This window comes from Oncorhynchus kisutch, linkage group LG16, assembly GCF_002021735.2.
Source record: "Oncorhynchus kisutch isolate 150728-3 linkage group LG16, Okis_V2, whole genome shotgun sequence".
NCBI lineage: Eukaryota > Metazoa > Chordata > Actinopteri > Salmoniformes > Salmonidae > Oncorhynchus > Oncorhynchus kisutch.
In genome coordinates, this window is record NC_034189.2 from 47910200 (window position 1) to 47926931 (window position 16732).

At 45.6% G+C, this 16732-nt stretch overlaps 1 protein-coding gene across 16 annotated transcripts in view; it reads left to right on the plus strand.

Moving 5' to 3' along the window:
* LOC109882097 (inositol polyphosphate-4-phosphatase type I A-like) overlaps positions 1–16732 on the plus strand; it is a 43151-nt gene that overhangs the window by 8930 nt on the left and 17489 nt on the right. For 13 of the 16 annotated variants that reach the window (XM_031792684.1, XM_031792688.1, XM_031792693.1 and 10 more), the window contains exons 2-8: positions 12742–12960; positions 13296–13340; positions 13428–13546; positions 14068–14184; positions 14599–14678; positions 16041–16155; positions 16301–16391. In XM_031792684.1, coding sequence (XP_031648544.1) covers positions 12855–12960; positions 13296–13340; positions 13428–13546; positions 14068–14184; positions 14599–14678; positions 16041–16155; positions 16301–16391 — 673 coding nt within the window. In that variant the 5' untranslated portion in view covers positions 12742–12854. Of the gene's footprint in view, positions 1–12741; positions 12961–13295; positions 13341–13427; positions 13547–14067; positions 14185–14250; positions 14365–14598; positions 14679–14721; positions 14745–16040; positions 16156–16300; positions 16392–16732 lie in introns of those variants that run through there. The other 3 variants (XM_031792685.1, XM_031792699.1, XM_031792700.1) reach the window with 3 other exon arrangements.

Consider the following 16732-nt stretch of genomic DNA (forward strand, 5'->3'; position numbering starts at 1 on the left):
TATTCTTGTGTTTCAGTTTAAGTGTTCGTCACGTCCAGCTTACCCCATTGAGTTAGGCATTTAGGATAAAATCAAGAGACAGAGCATTTCTATAGTAATGGATTTAAGCTGATTTTTTTAATTTTTTTTATACCAAACGAAAACCATTGATTTTCAACATTTAACAAACATTAGAATTGTTTGCACAAAGACTACTTTTAACACAGAACACATTTACAGGATGAACTGTGCTGGTACAAAACTTGGTAACAGAATAAAACTGAGGGAGATTTTACCCTAATTCTGTTACCAAACCTTGCATCTGCTGTTTTCAATCATTTTATTCATTTACTGTGTAAATTGTTCAAAGTAGTCATTGTGCATAGATTTGTATGGTTTGTTAAACTTTGAAATCAATGTTTTTTTTGTTTGGCCTACATTTTAAAGTGAAAAATTGGGGTCCCTACCTGGCCTGCGCCCAAATGTAGGCATATAAATGTGTCCATTTGCGGATCTGATTGGCTTAATGCACCACAACTAATGAACTGTTGAGCTTCTCAGAGTGATGTTTACTTCACCTTAAACATCGTTCCTCAATGTATTTGAAAAATCTTTTCCATCTCTCTCACTTTTGGTAACCTCTCGCCGTGAAAGGGAAAAATGTCATGCTCTGATCCAGTGGAAACGTCATGAAATAGACCTGATTACTACTTATCAGTGCATGACTTGGACTGAAATACATTCAGTAACTCATTTTGGGTTCTGGTACTGTTCATATTTAGTGATTTATAGAGTATTTTTATCAGGATATTTTCTACCTGCAGGCTGCAATGTTTAAAAAAAATGTTTTGGCTTAATGCAGGCTGTTTTTACGTAGTTGGCAATGGCTTTTCATTTAGATTTCATTTAGATTTGGTTAGAATTTTGATTAATCACATGACAATAATTTTGAGATATGAAGAAGTTATTCAATTTGTTGAAAGAACAGACTGCTTTCGGTCGACCAAGATATTTTTTTCCCCCCGGGACAGCCCTAACACACCGTGACAAAAAAACACACACACACACACACTCCTATTGTGTGTGTGTGTGTGTGGAGAGGGTGGTCCGGCGGCGCCAGTCCATTGATCAGTGTCTCTGACTGATGATGCAGGGACCATCTGGACTGAGCAATGCAGGACTGCTTCTGAGATATAAGGAAGCACACACTGCACTGCCTCAGAGCTTCAAACTAACACACACACACACACACATACGTGCACACACACACCTTCAAAAGGTGAGTTCTCTTTGAAGAGTGGCGTTTGGGGCCAGGCCATGGCAGAGACAGAATGTCAGATGTGAAGGTTAAATTGTGAATGTCTCCTCTTCTGGTTGCCATCATGTGTTGTAGCACGCCTCACTACCTCTGACTGTGACTTGGCAGTCCTGTAGCCTCGGTCACTGTCAAACCCAATGCACAGATACAGATCATAGCTACTCTGCTGTATACTCTGCTATATACAGCTAGGGGAAGTGGAGCAAATCCTGAAATATCCTTCTTTTTAGTTTTTCTGACATGTTGTCTCTTGCTCTGGACAGATCCAGTCTGTTGCTCCTCTCTGACTGGATCAGCTGGGTTCCCCTCCCTCTGGGAAAGGAAAGGGGATACCTAGTCAGTTGCACAACTGAATGCATTCAACCCAAATATTAATTCCGCATTTAATCCAACCTCTGACTCGGAGAGGTACGGGGGGGGGGGGGGGGGGGGGGGGGGGGCCTGCCTTAATCGAGTTGCCCGGGGAGCAGTTGTTGTTTAACTGCCTTGCTCGAGGGCAGAACAGAAAATGTTTCTACTTTGCCAGCTCAGGGACTCAAACCAGCAACCTGTCAGTTACTGGCCCAACGCTCTTAACCACAACCTTGTGTCAAATCGGAGGGTCTGCTGTCCGGACCTCTGGCAGTCTCTATGGGGGTGCCACAGGGTTCAATTCTTGGACCGACTCTCTTCTCTGTATACATCAATGAGGTCGCTCTTGCTGCTGGTGAGTCCCTGATCCACCTCTACGCAGACGACACCATTCTGTATACTTCCGGCCCTTCTTTGGACACTGTGTTAACAACCCTCCAGGCAAGCTTCAATGCCATACAACTCTCCTTCCGTGGCCTCCAATTGCTCTTAAATACAAGTAAAACTAAATGCATGCTCTTCAACCGATCGCTACCTGCACCTACCCGCCTGTCCAACATCACTACTCTGGACGGCTCTGACTTAGAATACGTGGACAACTACAAATACTTAGGTGTCTGGTTAGACTGTAAACTCTCCTTCCAGACCCATATCAAACATCTCCAATCCAAAGTTAAATCTAGAATTGGCTTCCTATTTCGCAACAAAGCATCCTTCACTCATGCTGCCAAACATACCCTTGTAAAACTGACCATCCTACCAATCCTCGACTTTGGCGATGTCATTTACAAAATAGCCTCCAATACCCTACTCAACAAATTGGATGCAGTCTATCACAGTGCAATCCGTTTTATCACCAAAGCCCCATATACTACCCACCATTGCGACCTGTACGCTCTCGTTGGCTGGCCCTCGCTTCATACTCGTCGCCAAACCCACTGGCTCCATGTCATCTACAAGACCCTGCTAGGTAAAGTCCCCCCTTATCTCAGCTCGCTGGTCACCATAGCATCTCCCACCTGTAGCACACGCTCCAGCAGGTATATCTCTCTAGTCACCCCCAAGACCAATTCTTTCTTTGGCCGCCTCTCCTTCCAGTTCTCTGCTGCCAATGACTGGAACGAACTACAAAAATCTCTGAAACTGGAAACACTTATCTCCCTCACTAGCTTTAAGCACCAACTGTCAGAGCAGCTCACAGATTACTGCACCTGTACATAGCCCACCTATAATTTAGCCCAAACAACTACCTCTTTCCCAACTGTATTTAATTTTTATTTATTTATTTATTTTGCTCCTTTGCACCCCATTATTTTTTATTTCTACTTTGCACATTCTTCCATTGCAAAACTACCATTCCAGTATTTTACTTGCTATATTGTATTTACTTTGCCATCATGGCCTTTTTTGCCTTTACCTCCCTTCTCACCTCATTTGCTCACATTGTATATAGACTTGTTTATACTGCATTATTGACTGTATGTTTGTTTTTACTCCATGTGTAACTCTGTGTCGTTTTATCTGTCGAACTGCTTTGCTTTATCTTGGCCAGGTCGCAATTGTAAATGAGAACTTGTTCTCAACTTGCCTACCTGGTTAAATAAAGGTAAAATAAATAAAATAAAATAAAAAACAACGCTACCTGCCACTCTCTGCCTTCCCCACTGACAGTAAGTACACCTGAACACATCTCAGGCACTTTGTCATGGTGTATATGAGGATGCTGTTGGGATGTGGCATCCTAACATGATCCTGAGAGAAGGCTGGTGACCGGAGAGCGAGAGAGATGGGGGGGCAGGCACACCATGAGCTGTTGAACGTCAGGTCACGTTCACGTCAGTCCCTCCCTCTCCCTGACATGAACAAGGCCTTGATTTGTAAGTAAGGCAGACAGACCCTACTGTAGGAACTAGGCAGCTAGTCTGCAGGGCTGCACTCACTACTGTAGGAACTAGGCAACCAGTCTAGTCTGGAGTAGATTGATTTTTCAACTCTGATACCGATTTATTGGAGGACCAAAAAAAAAACATACTGATTAATTGTCCGATTTAAAAAAAATTAAATAAACGTTTTTATTCGTTTCATTTAAAAATATATATATATATATTTTAATAATATATTTGGAATAATGACCATTTACAACTGCTGAATGAACACTTTTAATAATAATAAAACCAATTTAGTTTCAAATAAATAATGAAGTGTTCAATTTGGTTTAAATAATGCAAAAACAGTGTTGAGAAGAAAGTAAAAGTGCAATATGTGCCATGTAAAAAGCTAACGTTTAAGTTCCTTGCTCAGAACATATGAAAGCTGGTGGTTCCTTTTTAACACGAGTCTCAATATTCCCAGGTAAGAAGTTTTAGGTTGTAGTTATTATAGGAATTATAGGACTATTTCTCTCTATACCATTTGTTTTCCATGGACCTTTTGACTATTGGATGTTCTTATAGGTACTATAGTATTGCCAGCCTAATCTCATGAGTTGATAGACTTGAAGTCATAAACAGCGCAATGCTTGAAGCACAGCGAAGAGCTGCTGGCAAATGCAGCAAAGTGCTGTTTGAATGAGTGCTTACGAGCCTGCTGCTGCCTACCACCGCTCAGTCAGACTGCTCTATCAAATCATAGACTTAATTATAATATAATAAAAACACAGAAATATGAGCCTTAGTTTACGGATTTGACCATATTAATGACCATTTCGATTTCAGTGAAATATGGAACTGTTCCGTATTTTATCTAACGGGTGGCATCCTTAAGTGAAAACATTGCTGTTACATTGCACAACCTTCAATGTTATGTCATAATTATGTAAAATTCTGTGTTTGTTAGGAAGAAATGGTCTTCACAGTTCGCAATGAGTCGGGCGGCCCAAACTGCTGCATATACCCTGAATCGCAATATTAACTAAATATGCAGGTTTAAAAAATATATACTTGTGTATTGATTTTAAGAAAGGCATTGATGATTATGGTTGGGTACACATTGGTGCAACGACAGTGCTTTTTTTCGAGAATGAGCTTGGTAAATCATCACCCATTTGGTGAAGTAGGCAGTGATTCGATGATAAATTAACAGGCACCGCATCAATTCTATTCAACGCAGGACAAATTAGTTAACCTAGTAATATCATCAACCATATGTAGTTAACTAGTGATTATGTTAAGATTGATAGATTTTTTTTTACAAGATAAGTTTAATGCTAGCTAGCAACTTACCTTGGCTCCTTGCTGCGCTCGCGTAACAGGTAGTCAGCCTGCCACGCAGTCTCCTCGTGGAGTGCAATGTAATCAGCCATAATCAGCGTCCAAAAATGCAGATTATTAACTACTGTAGGAACTAGGTAGCCAGTCTAGTCAGGAGGGCAGCTCTAACTACTCTACAAATGAAGGTGAAGAATATGTAAGACTTTTTGCACCTACAAATTCATCTGGATATTTATTCAGGAAATGAAAATGTCAGGGAAGTCTAAGATTTTGGAGATATTATTTTGATAGGGACTATTAAATTATATGATGAATCCAGTGCTATTTGACCCTGATACAGGGCTTACTCACAGCACCTCATTTAGAGAGATAAAATAGGCACTGTTAGTGTCAAGAGATGTAAATAAATTTAATGAATGTACTCTGTTTGCTCTCCAGCTGTGTTTACATTCTCCGTAGTCATTATGACACAGATACTGGTGTGGTGCAGAGTTGAAGTCTGTTTAGACAAGGCCGGGGCTATAAAAATAACTAATGTGGGCTGGGAGTGCAGGAGGACGACAGTAAGATGGAAACTAGTGACATGGAGGGAGAGCCGTTATCCTGCCTTCTGTATTGGTGTGTTTGATAAGGGAGAGATGGGAAGTCCAGATCTGAGGAAACTCTGAGACGGTATGCTTTTAGCTCATCTGTGTGTGTGTGTGTGTGTGTGTGTGTGTGTGTGTGTGTGTGTGTGTGATGCCTGGCCTGGACAGTCAGAACCTTGGCAGTCAGTCAACACAGAAACAGTTTTTTGCCTTTTAAGGGCAACAGGACTGAGCTCTCCTCCACACTGCCCTTCTCAGGCTTGGAGACTGTCTGAGACTGAGAGCAGAGAAACCCTTGATACAAACACATCCTAATTTTCAGGTGTGGTTGGACAAGACCCCTCCGTGTCAGAGGAGTTCTGGGGGGAGGTTCCTGAAACCAGCACAGAGTGGGAAGAAACACGGAGCCTTGAGGTGCTTTCACAACCACGGCAAGCTGAGGTTTTTAAGATTCAAGACAAATTAAAGAATGATCTTGTCGCTTGGCTGGTAATCCTGATGGAGTCAGAGTCACACGGCTGTATTAGACTCATTAACGGTAGAATTAGCAGGAGTGTAGTCTGCTGGGTAGGAGTAAACGGGGAGAGAAAGGAGAAATCTTTCAGGCAGTACCGTGGACGCCTCACAATGTCCTCAATGTTACAAACTCACTCACCCGGTTCCTTCATAGAGAGCTTTCCAGTTGCATGCAGCATTAGACTTAACATAACAGCAGAAGTGAAATCCACTAAACCCTGCCAGTCAGATCGGGACGCCAGTAAGACCAGCTGTCGCCGTTGGTGTCACTTCCCTCCCTTTTAAGTTAAATCAGGTAGAAACCTATGCATCGCATTGTAAGTCCTTAGCTTCTCTGGTGAGGACAATGTCACAAGTGTCAATGTCTCTGTTTACTCATATCTGGTTAACCTACAGTACCAGGTGACCAGGGTAAAACGAAGACACTGAAAATTCATCAAATCCGTATTCGCAAAAAAAAAGAAACCGGTTTGAACCGAGTCTGGTCTCGGCCCAGTCTGTGCGGTATTCTCCAGTCGTTACTGGGTGTGAGAAACTACGTCAGAAACCCAGCAAGGATTTGTTAACCTAGCCGTGGAAGCTCCAAAACCCATGTGTCCCAGTTCATGTGAGTTACTAATCATCAGGGTCTCCTCACTCTGGTGCTATAAATCAAATGTTATTTGTCACATGCTTCATAAACAACAGGTGTAGACTAGCAGTGCAATGCTTACTTGCAGGCCCTTCCCAACAATGCAGAGAGAAAAATATAGAACAAAAATTGTAAAACAAGGAATACACCATGAGTAACAATAACATGGCTACTTACACAGGGTACCAGTACCAAGTCAATGTGCAGGTACATTGTAATTGAGGTAGATATGTACATATCGGTAGGGGTAAAGTGACTAGGCAACCGTATAGATAATAAACGGTAGCAGAAGTGTATGTGATGCGTCAAAAGATTTTGAGCAGGGGTTCAGTGCAGAAAGTCAAGGTAGCTATTTGGTTAACTATTTAGTAGTCTTCTGGCTTGGGGGTAGAAGCTAATTTAGGGTCCTGTTGGTTCCAGACTTGGTGCATCGGTACCGCTTGTCGTGCGGTAGCAGAGAGAACAGTCTATGACTTGGGTGGCTGGAGTCTTTGACAATTTTTAGGGCCTTCCTCTTACACAGCCTGGTATAGAGGTCCTGGATGGCAGGAAGCTTGACCCGAGTGATGTACTGGGTCGTACACACTACCCTCTGTAGCGCCTTACGGTCGGATGCCAAGCAGTTGCCATAAGCGGTGATGCAGCCAGTCAAGATGCTCTCAATGGTGCAGCTGTAGAACTTTTTGAGGATCTGAGGGCCCATGTCCCATCTTTTCAGCCTCCTGAGGGTGAAGAGGTGTTGTCGTGCCTTCTTGACTGTGTTAGTGTGTGAGGACCATGTTACTTCCTTGGTGATGTGGACACAGAGGAACTTGACTCTCAACCCGCTCCATTACAGCCCTGTCGATGTGGATGGGGGGGTGTGGATGGGGGGTGTGCTTGGCCCTCCCTTTTCTGTAGTCCACGATCCTGGCACCATTGTCATCGGTGATCAGGCCTACCACCGTCTGCTACCATTTGGCTCTTACCAATGTGGCCCATATTCCCAGGCAATTACAGAACAGTTGTAGATAGTAGCCAAAGAACATGACAATGAATTCAATCAATGTTGATCCATTGTACAGAGAGCACATACAATACATTTGGATTCATTCCCTGAAGTTCATCCTATTGCCTATATAGTGCACTTATTTGACACGTGCTCTGGCAGGGCAGAAGAGGATCTGTGATGAGTGTGCTAACCAGACTTGTATCTGCTGAGCTTTTCACCACCAGCAGCATCCGCTAGCTATCGATGGGCTCTCCTCCAGCATTTCTGCCTGATTAGACAAGACAGGCCTCCGGCACCTTGTACTCCTGCCAGGAAAGCCCCCAGCCCAGCCTCTGTGGAATGATGCCCAATTGACGGCACTCTGGGGATGTGTGTCTCTACGACAGGGTTTCCCCTATGAATGCATAGGCGGGACACCCACCCCCCTTCCCTAGCTCTGTTGCACACCCCTGCCTAAACATAGACCAAAATATTTGAGGCTATGCAGTCCGGGTATTTAGTTCCCTTCCTTTCTTTTGATGCAACCGAGGAGAAACACTGAACAGCAGGGGAAGTTTACCTACTTGATCAGAGCAGACATCATTAAGCTAGCAGGATGTCCTTGATGTAACCTAGGAGAAACACTGACCTGCAGGGGAAGTTTACCTACTTGATCAGAGCAGACATCATTAAGCTAGCAGGATGTCCTTGATGTAACCTAGGAGAAACACTGGCCTGCAGGGGAAGTTTACCTACTTGATCAGAGCAGACATCATTAAGCTAGCAGGATGTCCTTGATGTAACCTGGGAGAAACACTGACCTGCAGGGGAAGTTTACCTACAGTGCCTTGCGAAAGTATTCGGCCCCCTTGAACGTTGCGACCTTTTGCCACATTTCAGGCTTCAAACATAAAGATATAAAACTGTATTTTTTTGTGAAGAATCAACAACAAGTGGGACACAATCATGAAGTGGAACGACATTTATTGGATATTTCAAACTTTTTTAACAAATCAAAAACTGAAAGATTGGGCGTGCAAAATTATTCAGCCCCCTTAAGTTAATACTTGCTTTGCTTGCCTTGCTTTGCTGTGATTACAGCTGTAAGTCGCTTGGGGTATGTCTCTATCAGTTTTGCACATCGATAGAGTGAATTTTTTTCCCATTCCTCCTTGCAAAACAGCTCGAGCTCAGTGAGGTTGGATGGAGAGCATTTGTGAACAGCAGTTTTCAGTTCTTTCCACACATTCTCGATTGGATTCAGGTCTGGACTTTGACTTGGCCATTCTAACACCTGGATATGTTTATTTTTGAACCATTCCATTGTAGATTTTGCTTTATGTTTTGGATCATTGTCTTGTTGGAAGACAAATCTCCGTCCCAGTCTCAGGTCTTTTGCAGACTCCATCAGGTTTTCTTCCATAATGGTCCTGTATTTGGCTCCATCCATCTTCCCATCAATTTTAACCATCTTCCCTGTCCCTGCTGAAGAAAAGCAGGCCCAAACCATGATGCTGCCACCACCATGTTTGACAGTGGGGATGGTATGTTCAGGGTGATGTGCTGTGTTGCTTTTACGCCAAACATAACATTTTGCATTGTTGCCAAAAAGTTCAATTTTGGTTTCATCTGACCAGAGCACCTTCTTCCACATGTTTGGTGTGTTTCCCAGGTGGCTTGTGGCAAACTTTAAACAACACTTTTTATGGATATCTTTAAGTAATGGCTTTCTTCTTGCCACTCTTCCATAAAGGCCAGATTTGTGCAATATACGACTGATTGTTGACCTATGGACAGAGTCTCCCACCTCAGCTGTAGATCTCTGCAGTTCATCCAGAGTGATCATGGGCCTCTTGGCTGCATCTCTGATCAGTCTTCTCCTTGTATGAGCTGAAAGTTTAGAGGGACGGCCAGATCTTGGTAGATTTGCAGTGGTCTGATACTCCTTCCATTTCAATATTATCGCTTGCACAGTGCTCCTTGGGATGTTTAAAGCTTGGGAAATCTTTTTGTATCCAAATCCAGCTTTAAACTTCACAACAGTATCTCGGACCTGCCTGGTGTGTTCCTTGTTCTTCATGATGCTCTCTGCACTTTTAACGGACCTCTGAGACTATCACAGTGCAGGTGCATTTATACGGAGACTTGATTACACACAGGTGGATTGTATTTATCATCATTAGTCATTTAGGTCAACATTGGATCATTCAGAGATCCTCACTGAACTTCTGGAGAGAGTTTGCTGCACTGAAAGTAAAGGGGCTGAATAATTTTGCACGCCCAATTTTTCAGTTTTTGATTTGTTAAAAAAGTTTGAAATATCCAATAAATGTCGTTCCACTTCATGATTGTGTCCCACTTGTTGTTGATTCTTCACAAAAAAATACAGTTTTATATCTTTATGTTTGAAGCCTGAAATGTGGCAAAAGTTCGCAAAGTTCAAGGGGGCCGAATACTTTCGCAAGGCACTGTACTTGATCAGAGTAGACATCATTAAGCTAGCAGGATGTCCTTGATGCAACCTAGGAGAAACACTGGCCTGCAGGGGAAGTTTACCTACTTGATCAGAGCAGACATCATTAAGCTAGCAGGATGTCCTTCTCCTTCTGCTCCTACTCATCATCATCATCATAACACACAGTAATGTGCCTTCCAGTCAAGCTGATGACTAACCCTTCTGCCATGTCTATGTCCTTACAGTCCAACTAAATAAGTCAACCTTTTTCTTCAGGAAACCTGGTCAATGTGTTTCATTGAGCAAGGCCCAGAGTGATACTTTGAAGAGTGCACTGTTGTTACCATGGAGACAATAGGGGGCAGATGGAGTGGTTCCATCAGAATCCTGCTGTTTATATTATCTCGCCACAGCTAAATCTCTGGGAAAGTCCACATGAATGCTAGAAAGGCTCTCTGCATAAAGGATGCCCTACATATCAGCCCAACACTTGTCATTTAACACAGCAGTGGACCTGTGGTATCACAGAGGAACAAAGCATTCAATGGAACCTTGATAAGTGGTTTTGTTTATACGGTACATCCAGGCAGTGTTGATCATCTTGACTAAGCTGGGTATTGTCAATAGACGTATGTGAAAGCAAGCAGCTCTGACCTTTTCCTCCTTGTCTGACCTAGTCTCTCTGAGGTGTTCTAGCCCTGGTGCTGTGGGCTGTTGCTAGCTACTATACTCCAGCTGTTAGCAGTGACAGAAATAGAGTGGATCTCTATTGAAGCTGTTAAGTAGACCAGGGCTGGTCTACTACCCACAGCCTCCAGCCTCAGTGTAAATGGGCTAATTGTTCCTGTTTGAGGAGAGACCTGGTTCCTGGGCTAACTGGCCAATGGCTGAGGGCATTCCCTGGACGAACTATGTCCCCTGAGGGGGAGGTGTGGGGTGAGGATGAGGAGTGGGAGGGACATTGGATGGTTTTGTGATGAAGAGCGAGAGCAGAAATGTGCTCTATTTGGAAAACGCATCACTGATATGAAAGTGTCAGTTCAAACATTGAGAAAAACGTCTGTCACCACTCATTGTTATTTTGCGTGAAGGGCACAAGTTGCTCCATTTATGCCTATTCAGACCCTTCTTCAGTTGATGCCAGCTTATACAGTGCATTCGCTGCACAGCTATTCTCAGGTCTTTCCAGGGATGTTCGATCGGGTTCAAGTCCGGGATCTGGCTGGGCCACTCAAGGACATTCAGAGCCACTCCTGCGTTGTCTTGACTGTGTGCTTAGGGTCGTTGTACTGTTGGAAGGTGAACCTTCGCCCCAGTCTGAGGTCCTGAGCGTGCTGGAGCAGGTTTTCATCAAGGATATCTCAGTACTTTTGCTCCATTCATCTTCCCCTTGGTCCTGACTAGTCTCCCAGTCCCTGCCGCTGAAGAACATTCCCACAGCATGATGCTGCCACCATGCTTCACCGTAGGGATGGTGCCAGGTTTCTTCCAGACTTGATGCTTGGCATTCAGGCCAAATAGTTCAATCTTGGTTTCATCAGACCAGAGACTCTTGTTTCTCATGGTCTAAGAGTCCTTTTGGTGCCTTTTGGCAAACTCCACGCGGGCTGTCATGTTCCTATTATTCAGGTTTGGCTTCCGTCTGGCCACTCTACCATAAAGGCCTGATTTGGAGGAGTGCTGCAGAGATGGTTGTCCTTCTGGAAGGTTCTCCCATCTCCACAGAGGAACTGTGGAGCTCTGTGTGACGACATAGGGTTCTTGGTCACCTCCCTGACCAAGGCCCTTCTCCCCCGATTGCTCAGTTTGGCCCGGAGGCCTGCTCTAGGAAGAGTCTTGGCGGTTCCAAACTTCTTCCATTTAAGAATGATGGAGGCCACTGGGTTCTTTGGGACCTTAAATGTTACAGAAATGTTTTGGTACCCTTCCCCAGATTTGTGCCTGGACACAATCCTGTCTCGGAAATCTACGGACAATTCCTTCAACCTCTTGGCTTGGTTTTTGCTCTGACATGCACTGTCAACTGTGGGACCTTTTATATAGATAGGTGTGTGCCTTTCCAAATATATATTTTAGAAAAATCAAAACCTTTTCACTTTGTCATTATGGGGTGTTGTGTGTGTGTGTGTGTGTGTGTGTGTGTGTGTGTAGATTGATGGGACAAACAAACAAAGACCATGCATCCACTGTATCAAAACTCTGAATTTAGGATTCCATGGACGAAAGCCTTGCTAGACAGTCAGACCCGAGTATACACATAGACACACACTGAGGAACAGTACATACACACACACACACACACACACATAATCTAATTTGTCAGATGCGGTTGAGAGCAGATTGTGCAGCAGAGAGATGGATGCAGTGCCCTGGGGATGCTGCTGAAGCAGAGTAATGATGTCTAACTGCATGTTCACAGACACGTGCTGCTCTCTCTGTCGATGTCCCTCCATCCCTGTCTCTCTATATATATATATTTCCGTCCATCCCTCTCTCTCTTTGTATGTGGACTAGCCTCTCCTCTGGGAGTCCAGCCACCTCCACAGCCTGCAGTGCTCCTGCACCAAAAGTGAAATGTGAGCAGAGAAGGTGAAGGGGGGGAACAGAGAGGGAAGAGAGAGAGAAACACTGGTCAGAGTGGAGATGTGACTGGACGTATAGTTGGTGTGGTCCCTTATGTTTATCATTGTCCCTCTTTCTCCCTATCGCTCCCTCCTTCTCTCAGCTCGTAGAGGAAGGCCCAGGCGGGGCCGTGGAGTGGCTCAGTACAAGGGTGTGTGTTCTCACCACCACCACCCGTGCCTCTCCTCCCCCCTGGAGAAGGCCAGCAGGATCAGGATGTCGGAGGCTAGAGAGCGTAGCCCCCGCCACCAGAGACCCTGGTCAGTGTACCGGGCCAACACCTTTGACCTCTCCTCTGAGATGATTGGCCTGGCACTCGCAGGTGAGAATGGGAAAGGGTTGTGTGTTGGACACAGACTATATCAAGGAAACAAACAATATGAGAGGTCATGTGATGAACAATTGGTAATGGAATTACTTCCTGCCTTGTACACATCCTGTTGAACCAGTCTGTATATCAAGGAAACAAACAATATGAGAGGTCATGTGATGAACAATTGGTAATGGAATGACTTCCTGCCTTGTACACATCCTGTTGATCCAGTCTGTATATCAAGGTACACCAACATGTTTTTATCACTGTTGTCCTTTCATTTCTGCCAACTGAATTAGTGGAAAATGACTTGTATGAGTTAATGCTACTTTGCTGTTTTGTAGGGAACAGCCAGGATCCAGATGAGCCTGTTCTAGAGTTCAGTGTGGGTGAGTACAGTAAATTAACTTCTAAAGGAATTTGTCTTTCATTTCTTGTTCCGTGCGTTCCAACGTGCTGTGTCCCTCCCTCCCCAGCCTGTAATGAGTTGGTGACCCCAGCTCTGGAGCGGAAACCCAACAGCTTTGTGGCAGTGAGCTGCACCACCCCTCCCCAGGCCTTCTGGACCAAACACGCCCAGACGGAGATCATCGAGGTGAGACAGACCATCATCCGTCGTCCCTCTGCCCCCTGGGGCCGTCGTCCCTCTGCCCCCTGGGGCCGTCGTCCCTCTGCCCCCTGGGGCCGTCGTCCCTCTGCCCCCTGGGGCCGTCGTCCCTCTGCCCCCTGGGGCCGTCGTCCCTCTGCCCCCTGGGGCCGTCCATTGCACTGCTCTGTTGTGTTCCTATATGATTGTAGGATGTTGTTATCCGGCAGGTAGCCTAGCGGTTCAAAGTTTGAACCAGGAACTGAAAGGTCGCTGGTTTGAATACCCGAGCCGACAAGGTGAAGAATCTGTCCATGTGCCTTTGAGCAAGGCACTTAACCCCAATTTGCTCCAGGGGCGCCGTACTACTATGGCTGGCCCTGTAAAACAACACAATCTACTGCACCTATCTGGTGTATGTGACAATAAAACATGATTTTAGAACGTTGTTAACTAATATCTTTCTGTATGTGTACAGTTTAGATGAAGCAACAATGAGAGCTTCATTGATTGATTGCTTCCCCCTACAGGGCACCAATAACCCTATATTCCTGAGCAGCATAGCCTTCTTCCAGGACTCTCTGATCAACCAGCAGACGCAGGTCAAGCTGTCTGTGTACGACGTCAAGGACCGCTCTCAGGGCACGGTGAGTAGAATATTAGATAAGCTGTCTGTGTACGACGTCAAGGACCGCTCCTAGGGCACGGTGGGTAGAATATTAGATAAGATGTCTGTGTACGACGTCAAGGACCGCTCTCAGGGCACGGTGGGTAGAATATTAGATAAGATGTCTGTGTACGACGTCAAGGACCGCTCTCAGGGCACGGTGGGTAGAATATTAGATAAGATTAAAACACCAAGTAATATGTCCTGCTCCCATCAGATAATAAACTACTAGGTCAGTCCCATTCCTCTCATCACCTCCCCTCACCAGCCACCTTGGGAGTGTTGTTTTCTTAGATGTCTGTCTCTGTATCCTTTCTCGCTCACTCCCTCCCTCGTTCTCTCCCTCACTTTCTCTCTTTTTATTCTCTCGCTTTCTCTCTTTCTCCTGACCTAGATGTATTTATTGGGCTCAGCTCTGTTTCCTGTGAAGGAGTTGCTGCAGGAGAAGAACCACAGGTTACACCTGACCCTGAGGTATGAGAGACACAGGTTACACCTGACCCTGAGGTATGAGAGACACAGGTTACACCTGACCCTGAGGTAGGGGAGACGCAGGTTACACCTGACCCCGAGGTAGGGGAGACGCAGGTTACACCTGACCCCGAGGTAGGGGCGACGCAGGTTACACCTGACCCCGAGGTAGGGGCGACGCAGGTTACACCTGACCCCGAGGTAGGGGCGACGCAGGTTACACCTGACCCCGAGGTAGGGGCGACGCAGGTTACACCTGACCCCGAGGTAGGGGCGACGCAGGTTACACCTGACCCCGAGGTAGGGGCGACGCAGGTTACACCTGACCCCGAGGTAGGGGCGACGCAGGTTACACCTGACCCCGAGGTAGGGGAGACGCAGGTTACACCTGACCCCGAGGTAGGGGAGACGCAGGTTACACCTGACCCCGAGGTAGGGGAGACGCAGGTTACACCTGACCCCGAGGTAGGGGAGACGCAGGTTACACCTGACCCCGAGGTAGGGGAGACGCAGGTTACACCTGACCCCGAGGTAGGGGAGACGCAGGTGTCTACCATAAACACCTCTCTGATCACACAGGATTCGTATGTGATTATAATTATCTTCATATTGCTCCCGAGTGGCGCGGTGTTCTGCATCTCAGTGCTAGGTGTGTCACTACAGACACCCTGGTTCGAATCCAGACTCTATCACAGTAGGCCGTGATTGGGAGTCCCATAGGGTGGCGCACAATTGGCCCGACGTCGCTGGGGTAGGCCGTCGTCGTAAAATAAGAATTTGTTCTTAACTGACTTGCCTAGTTAAATAAAGGTAAAATAAAAATAAAATATGCCATGCCTTTGGCAAGGCGGCAGGTAGCCTAGTGGTTGGAGCGCTGTGCCAGTAACCTGAGCCGGCAAGGTAAAACAAAATCTATGTGCCCTTGCTCAAGGCACTTAACCCTAATTGTTCCAGGGTTGCTGTTGTATCAGGTGTGTCCTTGCTGCCAACGCTCACTAATCCTGTTTCATTCTTTAGTTATCAATGGCTGACCCTGGCTGTGACCCCACTCTGTGAGGGGGGTCTCAGGAGGAGTTGGGATATGGGAGAAGAAAAGAAAAATCTAATTCACACATGTATAATATATTCTTGTACATTTGTGAAATGGGACAAATGTAAACACCCAAATGATTATTGTCTTAGAACAGACGAGGATGCTTAAATGTATGGCTCCATAGTAATGTAAATATGAAGCCTATACATTTTTCAGCTAGATTGTTTTGGGTCTGTCATAGTTTTCTGCTGTTTGATCGTTGCTGACTGTAGACTATGTGTTCCTGGGGGATGCCGTTGACAGCCCTGTTGGTGTGTGTTAATGATGAACAGATCTGCAGAGAACAAGCACGTGGGGAACATCACCATCATTGCCTGGCAGATAGAGGAGAAGAGGGACCAGAGGACTCTGCCTGTTGCCAGGTTACCAGACGCCATCAACGGCAGGGTGAGCTTCTGAGACTTCCGCAGGATCCCTACCGCTGACACCAAATGTCAGACACCCGTGACCTGCGAGACCGTGGCCAGGGTCGTGTGTGTGTGTGTGTGCATGCATCCTGCATGTGTGACTCTTCTATCCCTGTGTGCCACAGACCGTGCTTCCGGTGGATGAGAGCCTGACAGAATCCATGGGTGTCAGAGCCAAATATGCATCTTTATGCAAAGACACCCTGCTGACATCAGGTAGGAGGGACAGCTGGGTCTGTCCCATTATCTCAGCCCACTGGCACCACCTCTACCTCTGCCAATATTTCATAAGTGTCACCTGAGACAAATGCAGTTCGGTGTCATCTTCCGTAACATTTCACCTAATGTCATTGTCTGTTCTAAAAAATGATTTCTGTGGCTCTAAATGATTTGACTGGACATCCATCCGATCCGTCCCTCATGGCAGGTTTCACTGAGAAATGTCATTACGCTCAGTGAGAGATTGTTGCTTTTCTTAGTCACCACTCTGATGTCTGTCCAGACACACACACACATTAGTGGAATGGCTTATTGTCCTCTGGGAAGGAAATACTTTT